Raw genomic sequence first — 24229 nt, 5'->3', positions numbered from 1 at the left:
AGTTATCCGACCTCTGGATGTTACCAACTAGAACAGAAGTACAGACAGGCAGATCTTGATAAGTGAGGAGATAAACAACAATAAAAACAACACCCTGATTTTAAAGCCTTGTTTCTTCAATGCTATTTGCATATCACTTGGGTACAGCTCAAAAGAAAACAAAATCTAGCTTAAGTGGAATGTGTTCATGCCTGCAACGGCGTCTTTCAGCTGTCTGTGAAGCACCTAATTTTAGTTCAAGGAGCTGTTAGCAAGGTAAGGATCACCTCAATCAAATCAGATCAGTGCTAAAAATATGTTGAAAGCAAGTTAAGTTCAGGAAATAATCCCAAAGAAACTAAGTATTATCGTCAAAGAACCAGATGAAAGGTAATAAAATCAACACATTTATAAGCAATGCTCAGAAATCTCAGTGGAGCAAGGTCTGGCAACCCAGGTAATTAAGCTGCTTATATATATATGCGCTGTGTTTAAGTAAAACAAGTGGCATTCTCCTAAAGGAAATGGTATCTCGTGAAGGCAGAAGTGGACAAACCAGCATGATCTCCCACTGGAAAGGGTGAGAAGATGCAGGAAGTCACCATGCCATGCCATGCCAATCCAGTGCCTTTGGGCTGTCAGTGAGTCAAAAGCAGCACAGAAGGGAAGGAGAAACGCCTTACACCATCCGACACTGACCACACTGGCTGCCTACAAAGTGGTGTTAAGAGATTTCAAATGAATTCCCATCCAAGGTTGACTAATGATGAAGTGATGCAGGTCTTTTATGATGAAGACATCAAAAATAAAGGGATTCTCAGGGCATCATGATAGACAGGGACGTATACAAAGCCCTGTGCACAAGAACAGAACATGTGAGTTGCGACTCGAGGGTTCAGATGGATGCACTATGATGGCAGCTACCCAAACCATCTGCTCTGGAGAACTGAGACAACATTTTAGCTGCAGCTCATCACCCGACATCCCAGCTACCTTGGGCAAAACCAGCCGCTGTGTCTGGGCAACACTGTTGCCTACCAGAAATCCCTGGGTTTGCAAGTCCCACTCAAGTAACCAGACACCTAAAACCTGAACTGGGAAGGCTGGTGGGTGTCAGCACTTAACTGTTGGGAGCCCTGTCAGAAGCAGGTAAGCAGTTTAAAATAGAGGTGGGGGGGCTTAAGTTTTGGACTGAAGGCCAAATCTTACAGATACATTGAAAATCCTGGATTTTATTCTTTACATGAGTATTCTAATCTATGTCTCTCTCATGTCATCACCAACAACTATTCCCACCACTGCCCACCCTGGGTTAGGTTCAGCACAGGCACGAGTTCCTGAGGCAGATGCTGATGCACACATGGGGAGCAGTCACACAGCACACCTACCTTTGCGCGGGGAGCCCTGAGGAGAAGCAGGTGGGCTGGAGTGCAAAGAAGATGCCATAGACATAGTGTCATCTGTTTGTTTCTTACTACTTACTTCCTCAGACAAGCTTAATGACTTCTGTGGGGAGCCTGTGCCTATAAAAGCAAGGAATATGCATTTACCTCATTTTACTCTTTGGAGTTGACGATACCTGTTTAAACTCCCAATAAGCACCAAAACAATCCCTGGAGTATTCCACAAGGAGTGGGATGGATGCTCAGATGGATTCTGCGTGTGAAGGCAGTCTCCATGCCCAACTTAGATCAGATCAGCAGTGGCCACTGCTACTGCTGGCAGCTGATCTAAACCTTGTTGAAACACCCAGATCACAGCCAGAAGCATTGTAAGAGACAGTTGTGGTTTTGGCAAAGGACTGGAAACCGTGTAATGTATAAAGCTTAGAGGAAACTCCTGCTCATGACACCTGGGACAGTGTTGAAAACAGTTTGCATCACAGTTGACAAGCCAGTTAAAGAACTTCACAACCCAGAGCTCTCAAGTCAGCACTCACAGACACTACACGCACCTTAGCATGAGTAGGTCATTTGTTAGATCAACACTGATCACTTCACAGCCAGGAACAAGACCCCTCTCAGCAAAACTTGTAAAATGAACCAAGTCACCCAGGATTTTTAAGAGGAGACCTGAAGTAACTACTCACTGGAAACACTGTTTTGTGAGCTGTCTTCTGAAGGTATTTTAATGGAAATTGATGCTCAATGTATCATAAAATCATTTCTTATCATTTACTGACTGCAACTAACCGACCACCGCAGCTTTGAAGTGATACAAGTTATGTAAATAGGTCAGAAGCATTTTTACATAACACTGCTTTGCAACTAGCAAGGTTAGAGACAAAAAAAAGTGATGCTGACTGGGAGCAACCAATGACGTATGTCACCCCATTAGATGGTTATGTCCTTACAATGGTGTTCCAGTGGTTAAAATATTAAATGGCAGCCAGCTGTTTTAACAATTACACCTAAATCTATTATATTTTATTAGTCATGAAAAGAAACAAGGAATGCAGTTCTGATCTGGGCAAGATGCCTTTAGAAAGCAGAAGCACACAGTAAAACTTGACATAAAACCTCTGACCTGGTTGAGAGACACACTATGGTCATGTTACATAGAAGGTGTTCTTTAGTTCAAGGAAAAAGAGGAAGGTAAGAGAGGAAAAGGCAAAGCAAGAGCATATATGGAGACAGCACCATACCTCTAATTGTTTTAACAAGTTATTAATTAGAGTTGTGCAAATGAGCAGCACGCTCTCTTAAAGCGGGTAACATGCTTCGGGTATTTTGAAGTCATGATGCACAACGGTATCTCCAATAATCCACCCAGCTAGAAACAGCTCCTCCCTCTTACTCCATCTACAGGACTCTCCAGACTGAAGATACTCACTGAATGTGACATGATCCTTGGCCAGTCCCTTTTTCCTGCTGGGGTATAAATTCACAGTTGGAACCTGGAGAACTTGACTCATCCTGTTTTGTTGATGCTGATGGGCCTTGGCGGTTTGGCCAATGGATCTCATGGGGACTGGAGACATCTCTGAGGATTTCGCTCCTCTTCTCTCACTTAAATTCTTTGTCACTGTTATGGAAAAAGGGTATATAAATATCTTACACTTTGAAATGCACAATTATCAGTGTCAGAGTACAACCACCTGGGCAAAGTAACCACGGTATGAAGCAGCCAAAGCTTATTTGAAACCTTTTGTATTCCAAGCACACCTAGCTCCCCACACTGAAGAGGCTGTTAGGTGAAATGGCACTAAAAACCCCTCAGCTCTGCAGTGTCATAAAGTGCTTCACCAAAAGACAAAAAAATAGGATTTATTTCTACCACAACTCAAGGCTGTAGTTTAGATGTACAGACACCAGGTGCAGAAGCAGAACAGCATCGTTGGACCTGATGACCCTTATGGGTCCCTTCCAACTCGGGATATTCTGTGACTCTACGATTCCTTCAAACACACAGAATGCTGCCTAAGCCAGAACCACGGCTCGTTTTGCAACTGGCACCAAACCTTCACTAGGTGGCACAAGTGATTTACAACACAGGGCACTGAGTCAGTCTCAATCACACAGCAATTAATAAAAAAGACCATCTGACTTCTTAAATTCCCTTGGAAAAGTCTGGATTGCACCATTACTATCCAGCTAAAGAGACCACAGAGATGTACCTCCTACTTTTCTGGATACACACAAAAAACCGTTAACCACACAAAGCCAATCAGCTAATCCATGTACCAGGCTCCTTGGTCAACATGGGAATGAGTACAAGCCCACCAAGAGCAGAGGAAATCCCTTGGTAGAGCATCAGGAGCAAAACCCACGATGGGGGTGGCAGTTCCATCATGCTCCATATCGCTCCCCGTCCTTTCTGCCAGCTCTGCAAGCCAGGAGCATAAGCTCAGCCAGACCAATTACTTGGGGGTTTTCAGTTTTGGGGGGTTTCTTCCCCCAGCTTTTAATAACATGCCACTCTGCTATATGTTTATGTGTATATCCACCTAACCTTCCTTTTCCTTTGTTGAAGTTTAAGGAAAAAAAGGACTTGATTTAACTACACAGAGTAAACCAGTCAGTATATTGTTCCCTGTTTTCAGTTCCAAGTATCTGTGGCTAACACTTTGCAAAACAGATTCTAAATTATCTAAAATGATTGAAAAACACCCTCCTGACATGATGTCTGTCCCTTGGGCATAGCACAGCCACCCTTTACCTCTGCACATAAATCATCTACCAAGAGCTCATCCTGAGATGCTTTAACTTATTTTATCACTGGGGGAGCAGAGCATAAAACCCACAGTGGTGTTACCTCAGAGTAGAAACATTCTGTGCTAGTACATACAACACCTCTACTAGCAACCTCCTACGGCATGTGGCTTTCTGTTTGGAGCTACCTGTGGATTCTGGTGACCTCAGACATGCCCATGTGGACACAGAGGATTTAACATTCTCCCAAAGGGAGTCAAGTATGGCCACTTCCAGGACTCCTACACCAGGGTAGCATTAAAAAAATCTGCATAGGAAAAGCACCTGACAATGTAAAGGGGGTTTGCTTTCTTAGTACTGAATAATGGAAAGGGCTTCAAATTTTATCTTCAAGATGCTGTTTCCAAGCCATGCCCTGAACTAACCTCCTCAGGGAAGAAAGGGAACTTGAGGACATGAAACTGAGTCTTCAAACGCTGCATTTGGACAACAGACAAACACAAGACATTATTTTGATCAGCAAGGTTGCTACTTTCCCTACTTTGCAATAAGCCCACCTGTCAAACAAGGGAAAATTTCTAAGGATCAAAGAAAATGCAATTCCCATTGCCCATTTTTAAGGAAGAATTTACCGGGCTGTGTAGGACAGCAGGTCAGATAACAGCCTGCTCACTCAGACAGCTGCACAGGGGTCGCATTATGGAAACTGTCCCACTGTAGCCCTCAATTTTTGACCGTCAAGACCTGTCAATCCCATCAGTCAATAACTTCTCCTTCTCAACAGTCCTTGTTTATTCCAAGCTGTAATCCATTGCAGTTTCTCTATTGATTTTGTCTCCTTTCATTTTGTTGCTGTTCACATGGTAAACGCTACTTTTATCCTTCCTAATTCCATACAAGGACACCAGGGCAGGAATAGAGCTGATGTACTATTGAACTTCCTCCCAGGCTGATGAAATGACACACAGCTTCTGAACTATAGGTCAATCTAAAAAAGCATTGCTGAAGTTTTCAGAGCTCAACCATGATCAGAAGGTAAAAGCTGGCTTGCTGAAACCATCAGCACATGAATGGACAAACAAGTGTTTACTGAAGTACTTTTTCTTGTAGGGAGAAAAGAAAGATCCTGGACAACCTTGTGTAGCTCCAGGCCTGAAGGTTGATGGCCCTGCCTGTGGCAGGGGGGTTGGAACTCTATGGTCATAGAATCATAGAATGGCATGCATTGGAAGGGATCCCAAGGATCAGAGAGTTCTCTTCTCCAGGCTGAACCAGCCCAGCTCCCTCAGCCTCTCTCCATAGGGGAGCTGCTCCAGCCCTCTGATCATCTCCGTGGCTCCTCTGACCCCTCTCCAACAGTTCTACATCTTTCTTGTATTGCGGGCCCCAGCTCTGGACACAGTACACAGATCCTTGGGGTCCCTTCCAACCCAGCCCATTCTATGATTCTATGATCTTAAAGGAGTATTTCTAGGGAAAGAACAAGAGTTTTCCAGTTTTCATGGATCATGCCACCACTCTGCACCACTGTACTTACAGGTGCTGTACGCAGGCTCACACTGAAGTGACAATATCTGGATTTTTTCCTCATCTGTCTCCACGTTCAGGTTGGACAAGTACTGCTTCACCTTCCTTGCCATCTGGGCGTCCTCATACAGCTTCTTGGCGTTCAGCAGCGAGCTGCGCCGGGCACGTTTCTTGTGAGCTCCTCCTTGTACATCCAGCATGTTGGAGTTGGTGCTGCCCTGGCTCAGGGATCTAGAAAAGAAAAGAGCAAAGCGGTGAATTTTTAAGTTCTCAACAGCAACGAGGAGCTACAGTAGCACAGGCCAAAGCAGATTAATACCAATAATCTTCAGTTAGGGCTAGTGCATGCTGATGCAAATGAGTTAAAAAGATGAACACAGCATTAAAACAACGTTTGTCTTGGAATGTTCTGGTAAATCGACAGCAGCGATTTGAGTCTGGAAAGAGATTGCGGAGGAAAGTGTGGAACTAGCGAGGAGGCGGCGCAACGCCGAGGAAGGTTCAGCTCTGCTCAGGGCCTGCAGTCTTGTTCTGTAAAACCCACTGGATCTCCTGGCCACACCTACTGGGATGCAGACAGAGCTCATGGCTTTGCTTGTTTAAGGTGGTCGGTACAAGCAGCACCGTCCGCATCAGCCTCACAGCAGGAGCTTCCTGCCGTTCCGCTGGGTACAGAGCCATGGGTGTGACCCTCAGAGAACTGGACTTCTGACAGGGTTTGAATATGGGGGGAAAGCTCCGTTGAATATGCAGTTACTTCATGTCACACACTTCTTTCTCCAATGAAGTAAAAAAACATTCAGAGAAGAGCAGCTCGTTAAAAAACCTATCCCAACAAGAGTCAGGAAGGCAGCGGTAACACGTGTGTCCAGGCACGTCCAGGCTTGCAGCCCTGGAAGATGACGCTCCTCAATGCTCCTAATTTTGTGCTGCCAATTCTGTCAACAACCAAAGCAAAAACAATCCATCCCCAGCATTTCAGGACACCAGTGACTCTCCCCGATGGTTGTTCCTGTTCACACTGGAGCGGCAACCCAACAACTGACCTGGGCAGTTCAAATATACACATCATCTGTTTAAACCCTCCGGAGTCCTATGGCCACACCAATCCTCATCCATTCTTTTAATAAAGTGAGCCCTCAGTGTGTGTTACATGTAAATTCTAACAGAAAGTGTCCATAAAGCTGTTTAAACTAGGTTTGGGTGGGGGTTTTTTTAAACATTCAGAGGAATCATTTAGCCTTTTGAAATAAAGTTACTAGCAAAGCTGTTTATCAACATCTTGGGTGAACTGAGAGAATCACAAGTGGCACAAAAACAATCTCCAGCTCAGAAGAGCTGTAACACACTCAGAAGGAGACGTGTTGTCCAAGGAAGCCTAAGGAACTGAGCACTCTGAGCTTAAAAAAATCAGAAACGGTGAGTAACAGCTGAATGCAGTATTTTCACAGATGTTAAGAGAAATTAGAAGCTTAAAACAAGCTTCATTAAATAAAAGAAGTAATGCTATTCCAGGCAAGGAGCAGCAAAAGGCATGACAGGCTGTTCATACCTCTTCAAGCCAAGGAGGCACTTCTCTCCCCTATGGATTGGCACAAAGCTCCCATCCGGTACAGAATGAGATGGGAAACCACGTTATGTTTATTTTTAATGATGAATGTTTCATTGCTTAGGTACACACTGTTTCCCTTTTAAATCTGGATTTGATTTTTTTAAGGCAATTTAATTAACTTTCTTTTAAACTTGATTTTTTCTCATTCCCTTGCCTTCACAGTAATCCCAAAGGCCAGAAATTAGGATGCCTCCAGGTGAGTCCTCGGTACTCACCCCCATGGGCTGCACTGTGAGTAGTTACTGCTGACCACACGACACTGCCAGGGACCAGTACCCAAACCTGCTCTCCCCAGTCTCTCCAGCACAAACCCTGGCACTGTCCCCCATCACTACGGGGACAATGGGTAAGTCTGTTCCCTGCTCCAAAGCGCCTGGATACCCTACTGACAAGCCACACTGTCCCACCAGGCTTTCTCTGCGATTTGCAGAGGGACTGCAGGGAGGGCAAAGCCTGGTGAGCATTTCTCTCTCCATCCTCTATGCCAGGTGCTGACAGAGTCACTTTAAACCTGCTTTAAACCCCAAGGTACGAAGAGAAGGAGAGTTCCAAAGCACAAAGGCACACGGGCTCAGCACACAGGTAACAGTTCTCGGGCAAAAATCAACATCATAACACATAAAATATGGTTACAACGTCATCTTAGGACCACTGCCATGTGCCAGTCAGGAACATGTTGTTACTCTCCTCTGTAGCCACCTCAGCACTCGGTCCTCACACAATCCAGAGTCTCGGTGGGATCCGTGAGGACTCTGGTGTGTGAGATGCGATACACATTGTCAATACAGACTGAAAAGAAACACTCTGAAGCTGGTACTCAAACTTCAGAGAGAAAGCTCCTGTATCATCACCACAATTCAAAGTGTCCTCACTCTTTAAAATGCTTAAACTTTCCTGTTACACATTAAGCAGCCAGTTATTTCTTTCCCCAAACACTTTGCCTTCCAATACAATTGCACAGCAGGTTTAATGCATAAAGCCAAAACTCAAACAACTCATCTAGTACACAAAAGCAACTCAGGATTCTCATAGCTGCAGACACCGTTGACTGTAGCCCCTTATTCCTGTTTTCCAAAAAAATAGGTATTGCAGGGTTAATAAAATGCATGCTGTATTTCAGATGCATGCACTACCGAGGAGGATGCAGTATGTTAAGAGTTGCATAATCTTTATTTATCTTAGTTGCATTCATCTCTACACTTACCCCAAACTTCTCCACCTCTTCTTCCTGTAAGCAAGAGCCATATACATTGAAGCATGTATTTGAACAGAAAAGCACAGGAAAAAAAATAAAACAGTTGAGAGTCAGGAAGAAAGATGTGGACAGGAAAGAACAGAAAAGAAAAGATTTCTATACAGCACAATTCTTCTCAAACAACAACACGATGTTTTAATGGAATGTGAGGGCAGGACTGGCTCAAATACTTTAAGATGGAAGAACATCTATCAGTTTTCTTGTTTATTAAGTTTAATCTATGAATTTAACACTCAACTTGCATGAAATCGCATTAAGTGTTGGCCATAAGTCAAATTCCAGTTGGATGGAGCGAGAGAAAACTGTTTAATTTTTTTGCTTTGCAGAAAGCGTGATTAAATTCATTTATTCTTTGCATTAGGATGGCAGCAAGAGTATGAGAAAGCAGCAGCAGCATTCCAGTTTAGGCTGGTGTTTTCTCTTGACTGCTTGTGGAAAGCAAGCTAACTGCCAAACACATGCTGAAAAGCCAGCAGCTCTATACTAATTGGTAATGAACTTGCTCCTATTTCTCATGTTGCCCCTAAAACACCTTTTCTTGTTTATCTGTAATCTTCAAAAGCATCTATTGGTGCTTCATAACACAAACTGATAGATCAAACATCAGAGGCAATGGAAATGAATATTAATGATGTGAAAATATGGAATTCTTTTCTTTTAATCTCTGGCACTATCCCTAGTATCAGATGCCTGAGCACTCTATGTCAGTGTCCACATTTTAAATTGTGGCCACTACAATGCAATCTGTAATGCTGAAAAATATACTGAAGGTAATGATTTGCTATTAAATTCATTTAATGATTATAGACTTCATTAGGTCTTAGAAAGCACAAAGGGAAATTTATTTAGAGACTGATTTCATCTGGGAAAGCCAAAGCTTCTGAAAAACAGGCAGTGACTTCTCGGTGAGCAGCTGTGTAACTTTACACTAAAAAGGAGATTTTGCTAATTGAAATCCAACAGCATGAAGCAGACATTGCCCAAGCAACTGTCCATAAAGCTTCCTCCACCCTCAGCTCAACCCAGGGGGCTCAGCAAACTCTGTGCTGGTGGCCAGGAGTGCTGGGGATGTGCTGAATGGGTGACTTGGAAATCTAGTCTGTCAGTTTTTGGATGTAGAAACTGTGTAGTGGTTCAGGACATGATTAATCAGCACCAGCTTAGAAATCACCATGCTTTTATACAGTTTGTCATCACCAAGCCTGATGGCATTATGCATCAGGGAAAAATTAAAAAATAAAACAAGAAAACATTCTCCACCTGCTTCCAGCCTTAACACAACAAACACTATGTAGGTGGAGCAAGCTGTGGTTAGGACAAATAAAAGATGTTTTGTTGGTTTTTAATGTTATCAGTGGAGTTTTGTTTTGAAGCATCATTTCAGATAAAGCACAGGTGATAAAGGTGCTGTATAATATACACATACGATTTCCTCCCTAATGTCAAACCTCTCCCAAAAACTAAATGTGAGCATTTTATTTAGCAAATCTCTGAATCACTAAAATTAGAGTCTATTTTTCTTTGCTTTTTAAATCCAACAAATAGGTTTAGCAGTCACTGAAAGCAGGTCTCAAGGAGCAGCAATGGTATTGCTGTAGCTTAATCAAGGTTGTGGCTCTGATGGGAAGTGTCAATGGTGTGTTACACGATGAAGTATTAACATACTGATGCACACACAAACCCAGATCCCTACCCACTCTGAGACAATCCTACTGTCTTTCTAAATTGCACACCTTTGTCTGAACATTACAGCTGGATCCATGTTTGCCGAGGTCATTCGGACAACTTGGCGAATTTCTTTGGCAATCATTCTGAGCTTCTCAAAATTTACCAGGCCCTCCACTTTGGAATCATTTCCTGCAATATGGAAACACAGAGATGAGAACACAAAAGAGAGTAAGCAATTGGCCATGTGTTCCTAAATCCCTCAACATTACCCTTCCTCCCTTTCCACCTCTCCATCAACAAAACTGCTTTAATCAAAATAGTGAGAGAACAGGAAACTCTGGCAAAACCCAAATGACAATCAGGCCCACTCAGACTACTGCTCTAGTGCATCTATTTCTAAAGTAACAAGTATTAGTAGGAGGAAAAAGGATTAAGTGAACTAAGCCCAAATTCATTGGCATAGATCTTAGTATAAACATACAGCATCATAAATACATGGTATCAACAGCATTCACATTCTGAAGTGACTTTAAATGCTGCTGGAACATCATGGCCAAGAATCAGGCACAATTGGAAACATTTAACACCTTAACTAATTGTGTAAAAGGAAAAAGAATGGGTATGTTGGATGAAACCCCCTTGGAAGCACCGAAAGCAAGAGTAGGAGGTGGCGTATCTGTGGAGCTGCCTGAAAGCCACAGCACACAACGAAAACCTAAAGCATCACAGCAACAAGTTTCTGTAAGAGAGATATATTCAAAGCAGCTAGCACACTCACCTGCTCTCCCACCCTACACCTTAGGGCAGCTGATGAAGATTAAACATTGCTTTTAAAAATATTAAAACCCTGCATTTAGTTTTTCATTTTTGCCTAGGATCAGCCTCTTCCACTGTGCCCTCAAAGTTCTGTTTCCCTTCTCTCCAGCTAAAGACACACGAAAAGCATCCTAGAAGGGATGGCAGCTTCTTTTAGGCATGCACTGAATCCCAGAGCACAGAAGGATGGGCAAAAGCATCCCCAATGCTCAGTTTATCACACCAGCTTGACATTACCTTCATGCAGAAAAGTGATATCCTTCTTGACAACAGGAAACAGTGGAATAATGGGAGGCTGCATGCTCTGGCTGCTGAGGATGTTGCGGTATTTTGCCATGTTTCGAGATGGATCAAAAAGATCTTGAAGGTCTCTGAGGTGCTTTTCATACTTGCTTGGTAGCTTTTCCCAAGTGCCTCTGAGACGTGCTACAGGTGCCAAGTTTAACCCACTGTAAGGCAGACACATTGCAGTGTATTAGCTGTTTGCAGCACTGTTACTTATTGTAAGGAAGTAAAGGGTTGGGGTTTTGTTGTAAGGATTAAAAATAGCTTCCACGAGGTTAACTGTACAGCTGGGTGAACAGCAGGCTGCAAGTTCACTGCAGTAAAGCTCTGCTCTTCACTCCTGTGAGCATGTGAAAAGGGGAACTGTAAAAAGGACAACCACTTCCTCTTCACGAGGTACAAATCTCAAGTTAGCCTGCCAAAACATCTCTCCCTAGCTCAGTACTGAGGCCCATTTATTTTTAAAACCATTTCTTTCCTTTAAAAACATACACCACAGTAAGGGAAAAAGGGGTGAAACATTAATGAGGTGAACACACGGCTTCAGGAGCACATGAACACAGCACAGACAGCATCCCAAGCGAGGGCAGCAAGACTCAGGAGGAGCATGCTTGGGGCATTTGCCAACCAGCACCAAGAGACTGAGAATCAGAAGCAACAAATAGGCTGGGACTCGTTATCGTGCCCTCATCCTCCTTAAGTAAAAATACATCCAGAATTATCTGGATGCAATAAAAATATTTTACACAATAAAACCCAACCATTGTCCCCACCATCATGTGCCACCAACTCTGCTCAGGACATCTTGCAAGGGCTGCAGAGCCCTTGGAGCTGCAGGAGGGGAAAGTCCTTCTCCAGCATTTGTTATTACTAAATCCAGAATTGTAGAATTACCAGATTTGCTATTCTGAGACATCATTTTCTCATTCTGAAAGCTTCAAAAACTTATTTTGTATTTGTGGGGTTTTTTTAATACCAATTTCTCTCCACGTTCTTGTGAAACCACAAACAAAGCCTTCTCTCACATAAAAAAAACCAGACATATGCCACCACACAGCTCCTCTTTTACATGCTACATTAGGACAGTTACCTTCCTATTTCATGAAACATATGGCATCGTATTGATATGCAAGGCAAGGCAGAAAGAGAACCCCTGGGGCATATGCTCACAAACCCATAATTGTCTGGAAATAAGGGGGGAAAAAAGCTAATTTATTTGCCTTTTTTTTTAAAGCCCAAGACCATTTCAGTCATGGCCTGATTAGACTGAACCGAAGTAGGAAGAGTTGTTCTCCACCTACAATAAACCATGAGAAATCAAGAAGCAGAACACAGGAATTAGATTCAGAATCCACATGCGTCTTCACCGTGTAATGAGCAGCCAACAGTACCAGTGGCTGCCCGGTACCCTTGAAGGAAATTCATGAACTCGTTAAGGTATGACTAAACAGAAGCCATTACCATTTGATAAACTGGCTAGACATGGAAGAAAATACTTTTAAATGGTCTTTTCAGCTATAGCACCGGTGCTGGGCTTCAGCATCAATGCAGCTCTCTGGTGAATCACAGTGCCTTTCCACTCCTCCCTTCCCCCCCCAAGTAAAACCTGGGTGTAAGATAATTGAAAATAAAGGAAATGCTGAACTCACACTGTTAAAGCAGCAACATCTTGTATAAATCAGAAGAGAAAGTCTAAATGTGCAAATGAAGGGGGAAAAAAAAAGAGAAGCAAGCAGATGACAGGAAAGAATGAAAAAGAAAATTCAACTAAAACAAGAGTGATTTGAGGAAGTCCTCACAATGAAAGGAAGAAATAAAGTAATCTCATCATCACAGATATGACTCAGTGCACACTGCAGAAGTAACAATGGCTGGGAAAAAAGAAGGGAAATTGGGTGCCAGAATCATGGCAAACGACAGCAACGTTCAGGCAGGCGCCTGCAGCTCATCAATCACACAGTGCTTTTGTCCAGAACTTCTCATCTCCTGCCAGGTAACAGTGAGAGACAGTCACATCAACCCCCACAATGAGACTGAGCTCCCGAGGCTGAGGAGGGAAAAGCCTCCAGTGACAGCACATCTCTGGACAGTCTGGCTCTTGGAAAGCCTGGAAATTCCCTTAAAACTGCCCAGCACCAGCGGCAATCCGCTCAGGAGATGCCAATTCTCAGCCTGGAGAAAAGACGACTAAGGGGGAACCTTATTTATGTTTATAAACATCTTCAGTATTGGATGCAGGGGGAAATGGCCAGACTCCTTTTCAGTGGTCTGTGGAGACAGCACAAGGGGCAATGGCTGCAAGTTAAAGCATAGGAGGGTGAGGGAGCCCTGGGACAGGCTGCCCAGGGAGTGTGGAGTCTCCTTCTCTGGAGAGATTCCAGCCCCATCTGGACACCGACCTGTGTGACCTGTCCTAGGGACCCTGCTCTGGCAAGGGAGTTGGACCCGATGAGCTCTTGAGGTTCCTTCCAACCCCTATGATTCCATAATTTTATGAATTCCTTTTCCTGATGCTGGGATGAGCAGCCTTGCCCCTCACACACCCATCAGAGCTGATGAACAGGAAGGGTTTTACCTTATAACCGCGAACATGGAATTGAAGTTCTTGCACTCCCGACAGTGGAGGGCAATTTTAATGAAATGCTTAATAATCTTCATTCTTTTGAGTTGGTTGGGCTCTGCTAGAATTTCCATGGCAACCCAGAAGGTCTCCTGATTGATGACATCCTCAAACTGTTTCAGGTGAGCATTTCCTGTTTTGGAGTCCAGCTTGTAAAGGTCATCGATGTACTCGGTGGGCTCGATGTTGCGAAACAACTCAAAGTCTCTCATGGAGAGCTGAGTGGCCACTTCAATGGTGCTCAGCTGCAGGAGGGAAATCTGGCTCTCCCTCAGGAGCTCCTGAGCATCCTCATCCGAGCATAAGGTCTCTGTCTCCATATTGTTTTTTAGGTAATACCTGAGGAATAATTGAGGTACAATAAAACGTGAGAGATGCTCTTCAGAGGGTTTGTGAACACAAAGACATTGACTAAGCCAATCAAAGTGGACGTTACTGACATCATAAGGGTGTTTTCATCATAGCATTTCTACCATAGTGTTAACCAGTGCCAGAGGCAAAGAAAGAGGCAAAGGACAGCATAACCTTGTACTTCAGCTAATATAAAATACCACCACTGAAGTGAAGTAACATTTCAAAGCTGATTTAATCCACCCCATCACTAATATTTTCCATACTGTGCTCCGTAACATGCTGTAGTTTCACCTTCACAAAAAGGTCGGTTACTTTTCCATTTGAAATTCAGTAGCAGAATAACACTTTAAATACACATTAGTCCTGAGAAATCTCTTGTTAATGTATTTCTCCAGTCCTCACACAAATCAAGTGTGGTTTCTTACAGAAATGTAGTGTGGCATATTAATATTTACATGAAGCACATGGTATTCAGGAAATGAAAATGTATCTGGAAAATTCATTTCCCTGGTCCCAAGCAGAACACTTCAGACATCCACAACTTTTTTCCTCATAAATCCCCTCTGTTGCCTAGCAAAGATGACTAAAGAATTTTTTTATTTAATAAACTTTCTTCTGGTATGGATCTGGTCATCAGATAAAACTGAAACACTTAACATTTCAGAAACATTACATAAAGATGGAAGAATTTATCTCAGGTTAGTATCAGGTCATTGCAACATGACATCACTGAGAAAGGAATTAATTGCATCACTTTAATCCTGAACTACATGTGGAAAGTGTCAGAACACATAGAACTTTTTCCTTTCTAAGTGTACACCACTATATACATTAACCTGATCTGCAAAATGTCGTTGTCATCCAGCAAGCTCACTGCAGGTTTAGGGAGGGGATTTTTTTTTGCGTGCAGAAAAGGAGAAACATGGAAGAAGAGAGAAGTGTGAGTTACTGGCATTTACACACTTTGCCTTCTCGTAGAGCCCTCCTTATCTGCATTACAACATCCCTCCCCACTGCTTCACACGGACATTTCAATCCCCAAGTGAGTCCAAACCCAAATCACAACAAGGGCCCGTTTACCGTCCGTTGAGCTGGATCCTGTCGGCCAGTTTTGAGAACTGGTCAGGGAGCCTCCGCTGCTTGATGACTCCCTCAGGGCTGACAGACACTTCACAGAGGGAGTAGGTCTCTGGGGCTCCTGTCAGGTTGAACTCGTGGACAGCGTGACTCACCACCTCTTTTGCTGTAGTGTCTTTGCTGATGATAATGTAACAGCTCTGCTGATCTGCTTTGAAAACTCTAATCACTTGATCTGGAATATCTAAAATAAGAGAGTAACAGCTTTAGTGGATGAACCTACTTGTGCCTTGGAAAGAGACGAGGTCATACACAGTCCCATTTGACAGCCAGAAAACACAAAGCAGCTTAGCAAGAAGAAAGCCATGCTGGACTCGATTCCTAACAACACTCAGCCATTTCCCTCAGCCTGGCAAGGAAAGAGGGCTTTTCTCTCTGCATTTCCACAGCTCAATAAATTTATTACCCCATGATCACAAGCAAAGTACAAGGCACCCAGATATATTGCTAAGCTGTACCCTCACCACGTCTCAAAACACTGTGGTAGCATCATTCCTGCCTTGAGGCTTGTGTCTTTTTGAGAGCAGGATGAACATGAGTGCTGGGGCAATGGAGCCATCGAGCACTCGTGGGTGGGCTGTGGGCAGGGACACAACAGAGGAAGAAGATTTGGTTGATCCTATAACTAGCTGCAAACTTTTCCTCTCATCTTGAAGGAGCTAAGCTGCTGCCAGCAGTTAATTCTTTGGCGAGTGTACTTATTTATAGCACGCTTTGTGTATTACAAATGCACTAGAGAGCAGCTTTATCTGAGGCTGCCTGCAGCAGGAAATAAATATCTAGAAGAAACACACGTTTAGTCTACAGCCTGATGACTGGAAATAATTCGCTCTATTAGTTATTACAGAGGCTCGATCTTCAAAATAAAACTGATTGGAAAAAAATGTCAAGAGTCAGAGTGCCGACTAATTTAACACTCTGGGGAGCAGAGTTTTTCCCTTTCCTAAAGTCTGAAGATTAAAACTTCCCAGGTTTCCAGGTTTTCTGCACCCCTGAGAAGGTGGGAGGCTCTTGCTGAGCCCTTAGCCACTCAAAAAAGCTATTCCAAAAAACCCATGTCAGAGGCAGATGTGTCACTAACCGCTGCAGCAGGGGCACCCAGCGAGAGGAACACAGGGCTGCTCTGGAGGCTGCTGCTGTTACCCAACCAGCCTTTAACAACAGTGGGAAGTGCCAAATCCAGGGGCTGGTATACAATCTGCTACCCAAGAGGAGTCCCCACATTGCCAGAAGCCCCACATCTCCCTTCTGCCAGCCATCACCCAGCTGGGCTGCGAGCCGGGGGCCTTCCAGCAGCCCTCTGAGCTTTACATGCTGCTTGTCCCATAGCCTGGACATCAATTTTTCTCTGTTAAAATCCCCTAAGGAAGAAACAAAGATCTCTTTAATAAGGCAGTAACCTTGGGGTTACTTTTTCTGTCATCAGGACTTAATGGTGTCATGGGGGCAAGAAGCAGGAATTTCTGAGCAGGAGGTAAGCAGGTAATTTGTGATCCTGCACCAAAAATTGCCCCCATGGGGAAAAAAAGAAGCCTCAGCAGCAGCTGTGAATAAACTAGAAAGTGGGAGCAAACAAGGTACTAGAAAAAATGTGACTGAAAACTAACCCTACTAAGTGTTTTATTCTTGTGACTATCACATACCAGAGCAGTCACATCAACAGCTGGGGAGAAGGTGAATTTGAAAAGCTCTGTGAGTATATGAACGGGGGCAATAAAAGGCATCAAGAAATATTATGTACTCATTTCAGAGTGAGCGTGGTGAGAATGCCACACTGAGTAATTTGGGAAATGCCTGCACTCATAAGAAGTGTAATTAATCAACAGAAGAGTCAAACACTCCCACCCTGGCATTAACAGAACTACAAATCAGAACATACTCAAGGTATAAAATCAAAACTGAAATGTTATTTGGAAAAAGAAAAGAGAGTCACCATGCAACCAGACCAGAGCCACCTCTAAGTGACAGGAGATGGACACTCATATCACAAGCACGTGCCTATCTTCATGGTCTGGGCTTTACAGCAGGTAAGTACTAATTTAAAAACATTTGTCCTACTCATAATTCAGCTTGTGGCTGCAACACAGAGCATACTGCAAGTCTGCATGCACAGAATTTTAGTCACACAGAGTTCAACAGAGGAATAAACTAAACCTCCAACTGCATTATGAACTAAAACTGGGGTTTCTATGAGAGGGGTAAGCAACCTCCTTCCTTCCCAGGCCAGCACAGTAACCTGCCCAAGGTCATTTAGTGCATTGGTGGCCAAAATGGGAACAAAACTTGGGTTTCAGCCTGAGTACAGCCTGAGAGCGCTGCGGGGCACACGACTGTGCAATGGCCTCACAGCAACAACTACATCAATGCAACGGACCAAAGGGTTAAGTTTAACAGGCAAGCCATGCAACATTAAGGTCTTCAGGATGCTGTATGTCAGGATACTTACAGTAAAACCCAACAGCTGCAGGCAGGAAGAAAAGAAGAAAACTGTGTCAGCACCAAATTGAGATTTAGATATTTACAAAACTTATCAAGTCTAGGCAGTAGGCTGTCAAAAATAGTTTGACTTTTCTCTGCCATTCAAAAGCGATGACATAAATGTTACAGCAAACCTAAAGACAAGAGGGTTTAGTTGCCCACAGTTACTATTATGCAGTAATTTATATAATACTAAATGAAGATTCTTGGAGTACGTGTGTGTAGCTCTCCTGCAGACAGCAAGAACCGGGATGTGCAGCAGAAAGGGAACTTATTTGCTATGGATACATTTGTTTGCTGTATCTACCTACATTCCTTCCAAAGGAGAAATCTGCAAGTTGACATAAACTTAAGTCATAGCCACAAGGCACTTTATAGAGTATCATGCACAGAACTTCTGGAAATAGGGAAACAGGATTCTGACCCAATGTTTACAGTCAGCTGCATATGACAACAAATACCTCCTGCAGCCTCCCCACAACCTGCATTCCTACAGCAAGAGCCATCAAGAGACACTGTGCCCCTCCAAACGTTCTCCAGGCATCCAGCTGAATACACGTAATGCTTGTAGGGTAATAAACTTTAATCTCACTGTGTTGGTACCACAGTGGTCCTGCCCTGTCTGCAACACTAAAGATATATTCCAAGGCCATGGATGGACACGTTGAATCACTGGGAGCGCTGGTACTGGGGAAGGGAAAGGTGCAGACAGGGACAACCTGCTTCCACCAGAGCTCTGGTAGCCTCCAGTAAATCAGATACACTCAAGGGGGCAAAATGAGTTTCTTTATAAAAAGCAGCAGAGTTTCACATCAGAAAAAAGCAGGCAAGAGGGGCTGCTCAGGCAGTCTGGAGCACCAGCCAACCTCCTCTCTGGAGCTGTGAGGACCACAAGATAAACAGGTAACCGCAGTCGGTGGTGTGATGCTGGTAAGAGATGTCACCTTCCCCTGAACCGGCTGCCTTGTAATCGCCCCGTAAATCAAGGTAATGCTGCTGTTTTACCTGAAGGATTAGAGAAATCCAGAATGCTGGTTGTAGGCTGCAAGAGGTCAGGGCTACTGGAGGAGAGCGTTCCCGGAATGGGCATGATGGCCAGACTGTGCCTGCACTGCCGGGTCCCCACGATGCTGTCGTCCTGTGACTGGCTCACGCTGCCATCGCTGCAAAACAGGGTCGGTTCAGTTACAGCATTAAGCTCCTTATGTTCACCTCAGGATGAATTAATTATACATTGCAGACAACAAGGACAGAGGAAAAGCAGGACTGAAAGTGCTTCCCAACAGAGAAAAGACGTTTTGGTCTCGTTCATAGAATCATACAATCCCAGACTGGTCTGGGTTGGAAGGGACCTCAAGGGTCACAGAGCTCCAACCCCCATGCCACAGGCAGGGCCACCAACCTCCAGGCCTGGATCTACACAAGGTTGCCCAGGGCCCCATCCAACCTGGCCTGGACCACCCCCAGGGATGGAGGGTTCTGCATTTATGGGTAAGATTCATTCCTTTTTTAAAAAAACAAAAGCAACATTGACATACTGAGTCAAGACACTAAACAAGCAAAGCCTAACAAGGTAATAAGGAACAGTTACTGTCTGACCAAAAGTGTCTGACAAACCTGAACAGTTTTGGAGGCAAGATGCTGAACCGGGTCTTGTCTAAGATTTTCCTGATCCTGTTTCTCCCCCCAGACACAGTGTTTGCTTTCATTTTCTTGTTTCCTTTTTCCCGGGGAAACATCTGTTCCACATCTCCAGGCATATCTGGGATGGAGTAACGGTTGTTTTTCTTTTCTGCAATTTTGGGGATATGTGGAATTCCATTCTTCTCTTGTCCTATCCTGCAGAGCAGCTCCTTGAACACTGCAAAAGATAACATCAGTGTGATTTACATTGGCACACGTAAAACCTCCCAGTGAATTCTTCTTTCCCCTCAAACCTTTTCCTTCCCCCATCCCTGCAGAACAAGCAAACCGAAGAGTTACAAACCAGGCAATATATCACATTTTAATGTTTATCCTAACAGTGAGTGGCTTGTCCCATGTAAGTTTTGCTTTCAGGTACCTTGGCAGAAAGAGTAACCCCAAAACCTTTAATACACGCAGCAAACATTCTGTGTTCTCCTAACTCCTCCTGAAACCAGCACAGAGCACAGCAAGCTTGACAGCCCGAGTCTCCTGGTACTGGAGAGGTAAGAAGGAAACACAGTGTCCACAGCAATCAGCTCTGTATTTATTATTGAGTATTTGTTACTGACTCTCTAGTTTGCATCTTTCAGGTAACAGAGTGCAGATGCTTCCTAAAGAGTAACTGCAAGACAGACTGGTATTTTCCAAAACTGCCTTTGTTTGGTTTTAGTAATACTACTGAACAGAAGCTGCATCAAGTTTCCTACTGCATGTATCAAACTAAGCCAGTCTACTACAATACTGACACTTCCCAAGGCACAGTTCCATGGAACAGTGTTCATGCTCTACGTGTTTCTTCCCACATATAAAAGGTGAAAATAAATCACCCAAATTGGTTTATCAGTAATTTTTAAAAAAATCTTTTGAAATCGCTCAAGTCAGGAATTCAGTGTGTTCTGTCCAAGCCACGGCGATACTGGGAGAACACAGAGCTCTGCAGAGGGATTGCTCAGATTGCCCTTATGAGCACAGCAACCAGGACATTCAGTGCAGAAAACCTTGGTCAAATGGTGCATTTCTCTTACATAATAAAACTTAAGACAGTATGGATTCAAATATAAGAACAGGAATTGCTCATTGTCAGCAGCAGGCACTCAATTAAAAAGACAGGATAATGCGTATCACCATTGGCAAAAAGCTTCAAGACATGAATTCATTAAAATTTATCAGAGGAATCACCTTGAAATTCTATCAGCTAGCAGGAAGAGAAGATATTAAATCCACTTGTAAACGTATGTTGCTTACATTTGCAATACAAATGAACCATCCATCACTGCCTGAGTTACGACTACACTCGATTTGATGTGGTTTCACATTAGCCTGGACCACCCGCTACTGCGGAAGAACTGTGCTAATGAGCAGCTGCTCAGAGCTTGAAACCTTTTCTACCTACACAATGATACATAAAAAACAGTAATTCAAAAGAAATTCAGTAGTGAACAAGGGTGGCTAACTGGAGGAAGAGAACAAGGAACCCATCCCAAGGTCTGGGATACAAGCACAGAGGAAGGAGATGTCTCACTCCCTCTGTAGCTGTGGTTATTCTGCTGCCTGAACAGGATTATGGAAGAAGAACAGATGGTTTGACCGAGATTTTGAAGAGGTATTTATGTGTTTATTTTCACATTGACAATTAAACCCCAACATTTCTATGTCATCCAGCTTTTTATAGCCCCTTTTCAGTTTTAGATAGAAAGGCAATTTATCCTATCAGCCTTACAGCCATCATAAAAAGTTTTAGGAAAGCCCAGTTTTACATTTTTTGCTGTTTCTTGGCAAAAAAGATCTTTTGGCCCAGATCCCCTGGCTGTGTGTCAGCCCCATCGCGTGAAGGGACACTAAAGCCGCTTAAACAGTCAGCTGAGGATTTCTCAGGGAGTCAAGAGCTGGCCACACTGGCTTTGTGCCACCCAACACACAGCCCTTGGCACACAGGAACTTACCTGAGCAAGTGGAAGCAACAATGAGAGGACTTCTGCACAATGTCTCACCCCTAGAGCAAGCTGAGAATAAAGGTGGGATCTTATTGCACTTGGAAAGGCAGGAAGCCTGGAGGTATCCTTCACATGCACAAAAATACATCATGTATGAAGTCTACTCACCAAAAATGTTTGTTTTTACAGTAATGGAGAGATGAGTGTTGTTCCTTAAGATTTCCAGAGCTTTTACAAAGGTAATGTTCTCAAAATTCTGTCCATTCACTTCCATTATCTTTAAGAAATAAAAATTGGACTATTAGGAGTGTAACTGTTTACAACAGGCTTTTGTATTAAGTAATACAGGCAGAGTAAGAACTTTCCAGAAGTTATCAGATCATCTTTACAGCAGTTATACAGTGAAAACATTCCTTGTAAAATAACCATTTCCACTATGCCAGGGAAGTTATAGTTATACACAAGCCAGAACTTCCATTTCTCCCTGACAAAACACTTCAACCAAATGTATTTTCTGTGATAACAGGACATTCCTGCCATTAGGAATTAAAACTGGTGATAAGGAACCCCCTAATCAGAACTGATACTACACCAAAGGCCAGATCTTCACCTGCTGTGAGCTCACTGCTCCACCAGCCTCGGTAACTGGGATGAGTTACACCAGGTAGAAACCACCCCAACAAAACAACCCAAGAGCTTCAACTTAACCATGCCTACAGTCAGAAAGTTTCCTACAACAACCATTTGGCTTTTCTACTCTGTTTTAGAAATATTTTAAGTGTTTTTAAAGCTATTTAATCCCCACAACACACACAAACTGAAGCTGAGCTGTGGCACTCATGGAAGAACGAGCCAGTCGCTTGCTTCTAGTAAACATCACATTCTTTTTGTTGGAAACACCACAGTTGGTTGAACCAGGAATTTATTAATTCATTAAGAGGTGGATATTTCACAAGATCTTTAATTTTTTTACCTGATCCCCACGCTTGAGTCCAGCTTCTGCTGCTTTACTGCCCATCTCCACAGTCTCTACAAAAATACCAAAGCCCTTGTCGCTTCCTCCGAGGAGGCTGAAGAACAGTGGTGAGTCTCTGGAAGGCTTTTGCAGGGTGATTTGTCTCCATTTTGCTTTGGCAGCACAGGCAATGTTCAGCAATCTGAGATGTCCTTTCATTTTCTGTAACAGAGGTGACACAAAAGGGAGGGCAATGGGGTTTTGTACTAGAAATAGTAAAACAGTAGTTAAATCCCCCTCCTCAGTGCCCGAAAAAAGGAGTTATGATGCCACAGACTGGATATTAGGAAAAAAGTCTTCACCAAAAGAGTGGTGAAGCATAGGAACAGGCAGCCCAGGGAGGTGGAATTCCACCATCTGGTGGAATTGCTGTCCCTGGAGCTGTTCAAAAAATGGGTAGATGTGGCACTTTGGGAGATTGTTTAGTGGTTACAGTGGTGTAGGGCTGATGGTTGGACTTGATGATCAGGAAGGTCTTTTCCAGCCTTGATGATTCTATGATTCTTTGTATCCAAATCTACTAGATAAACCTTGTCCCCAACACAAAACCACGCCAAGGAATGCCATGTGTACTATTTTCTGTGGGCTTTATCTCTGAATGTGCACTTAAGAACAAATATGTCTGTGTTAAAGGCCATCTTTTGATGGTCAGGCTTCCAGACTGGAGTGTGTTAGTCACTGGTACCACACTGGAAGAGGACAATGCCCAGTGTTAGGGAGGGTGACTGTCTTTCTTTCTTGTTCCTACCGTATCTTCCAAGTTCTTTTCAAATTCTTCCAGGAATCGAGTCATCGCAGGATCCCCTTCAAAGTCATTGAAGTGGTTGTTCACCCACAGTAAGACCACTCTGGTAACCTGGAAAAAGAAACAATGACATGAATAAAAAGGTACCTGCAATTCTTCTCCTACCAGCTTCAATCCAGGAGCACAGAATGTGAGGACACAGCAGAATAACACATGACAGATTACTGAATCTGGTCACAAACAGAAGCAGAAGACATTTGCACTTGAGGTCATCTTCTCTTTTATTTGTGGAAACAAATGAAAACTAAAAAACCCAAACGTTTTTGTACCTAAAATTGGCTACACCACCTAGTACTTACTGCTGCACAGATCCATTTTCAGTTAACTCTTCCTCATGCTGTTCATAAAACTTACCTTTTTAAAGCATTCCAGTGACCTCCTTAAAGAAAGTTCTAGGAAGAACATTGTGACAGCCAAGCTGTGTGGTGGGATGCTGGCCAGAGGGACCTTGACTCAAGGTTTGAGAGGTGAGAATGACATTGCACAAGGGCAAGGTCCTGCACGTGGGTCAGGGCAAGCCCCAGCACCAGGACAGGCTGGGTAGAGAAGGGATGGTGAGCAGCCCTGAGGAGAAGGACTTGGGGGAGTTGGGGGACAGAGAGTTCAACGTGAGCCAGTAATGTGCACTCCCAGACCAGAAAGCTTTGGGCCACCTTGGCTAGTGGAGGGTGTCCCAGCCCACTGCAGGGAGGGGGACTAGATGGGCTTTGAGGTCCCTTCAACCCAAACTAGCCTGGGATTCTGTGGTAACAGAAAACCTCTGTCTTTTAAGAACTTTACTTAAAACTTCAGGTTGCTTTTATAGGTGCCACACAGTTACTTTCATCCATGATAAAGTCAGTCTGACCACAGTTTTATCCATCCATGTCATTGAGAAAGGGTTAACCTGCCTTCTCCTGTCTAAAAA

At 43.6% G+C, this 24229-nt stretch overlaps 1 protein-coding gene across 1 annotated transcript in view; it reads right to left on the bottom strand.

Annotated features, from left to right (window-relative positions):
• RAPGEF6 (Rap guanine nucleotide exchange factor 6) overlaps window positions 1-24229 on the bottom strand; it is a 124512-nt gene that overhangs the window by 11937 nt on the left and 88346 nt on the right. The window contains exons 13-26 of the mRNA XM_084268592.1: window positions 23266-23373; window positions 22476-22679; window positions 21671-21779; window positions 19500-19743; window positions 18888-19045; window positions 17851-17865; window positions 15348-15588; window positions 13869-14252; window positions 11246-11457; window positions 10258-10381; window positions 8474-8497; window positions 5668-5888; window positions 2812-3003; window positions 1368-1502 (exon numbers count right to left, since the gene is read on the bottom strand). Of these exons, the coding sequence (XP_084124718.1) occupies window positions 1368-1502; window positions 2812-3003; window positions 5668-5888; window positions 8474-8497; window positions 10258-10381; window positions 11246-11457; window positions 13869-14252; window positions 15348-15588; window positions 17851-17865; window positions 18888-19045; window positions 19500-19743; window positions 21671-21779; window positions 22476-22679; window positions 23266-23373 (2371 nt within the window). The remainder of the gene's footprint in view (window positions 1-1367; window positions 1503-2811; window positions 3004-5667; window positions 5889-8473; window positions 8498-10257; window positions 10382-11245; window positions 11458-13868; window positions 14253-15347; window positions 15589-17850; window positions 17866-18887; window positions 19046-19499; window positions 19744-21670; window positions 21780-22475; window positions 22680-23265; window positions 23374-24229) is intronic.

Source organism: Gallinula chloropus (assembly GCF_964237585.1).
Source record: "Gallinula chloropus genome assembly, chromosome: 10".
NCBI lineage: Eukaryota > Metazoa > Chordata > Aves > Gruiformes > Rallidae > Gallinula > Gallinula chloropus.
Note: the sequence above shows the minus strand (reverse complement) of the source record. Positions and strands in the feature narration are given on the sequence as shown.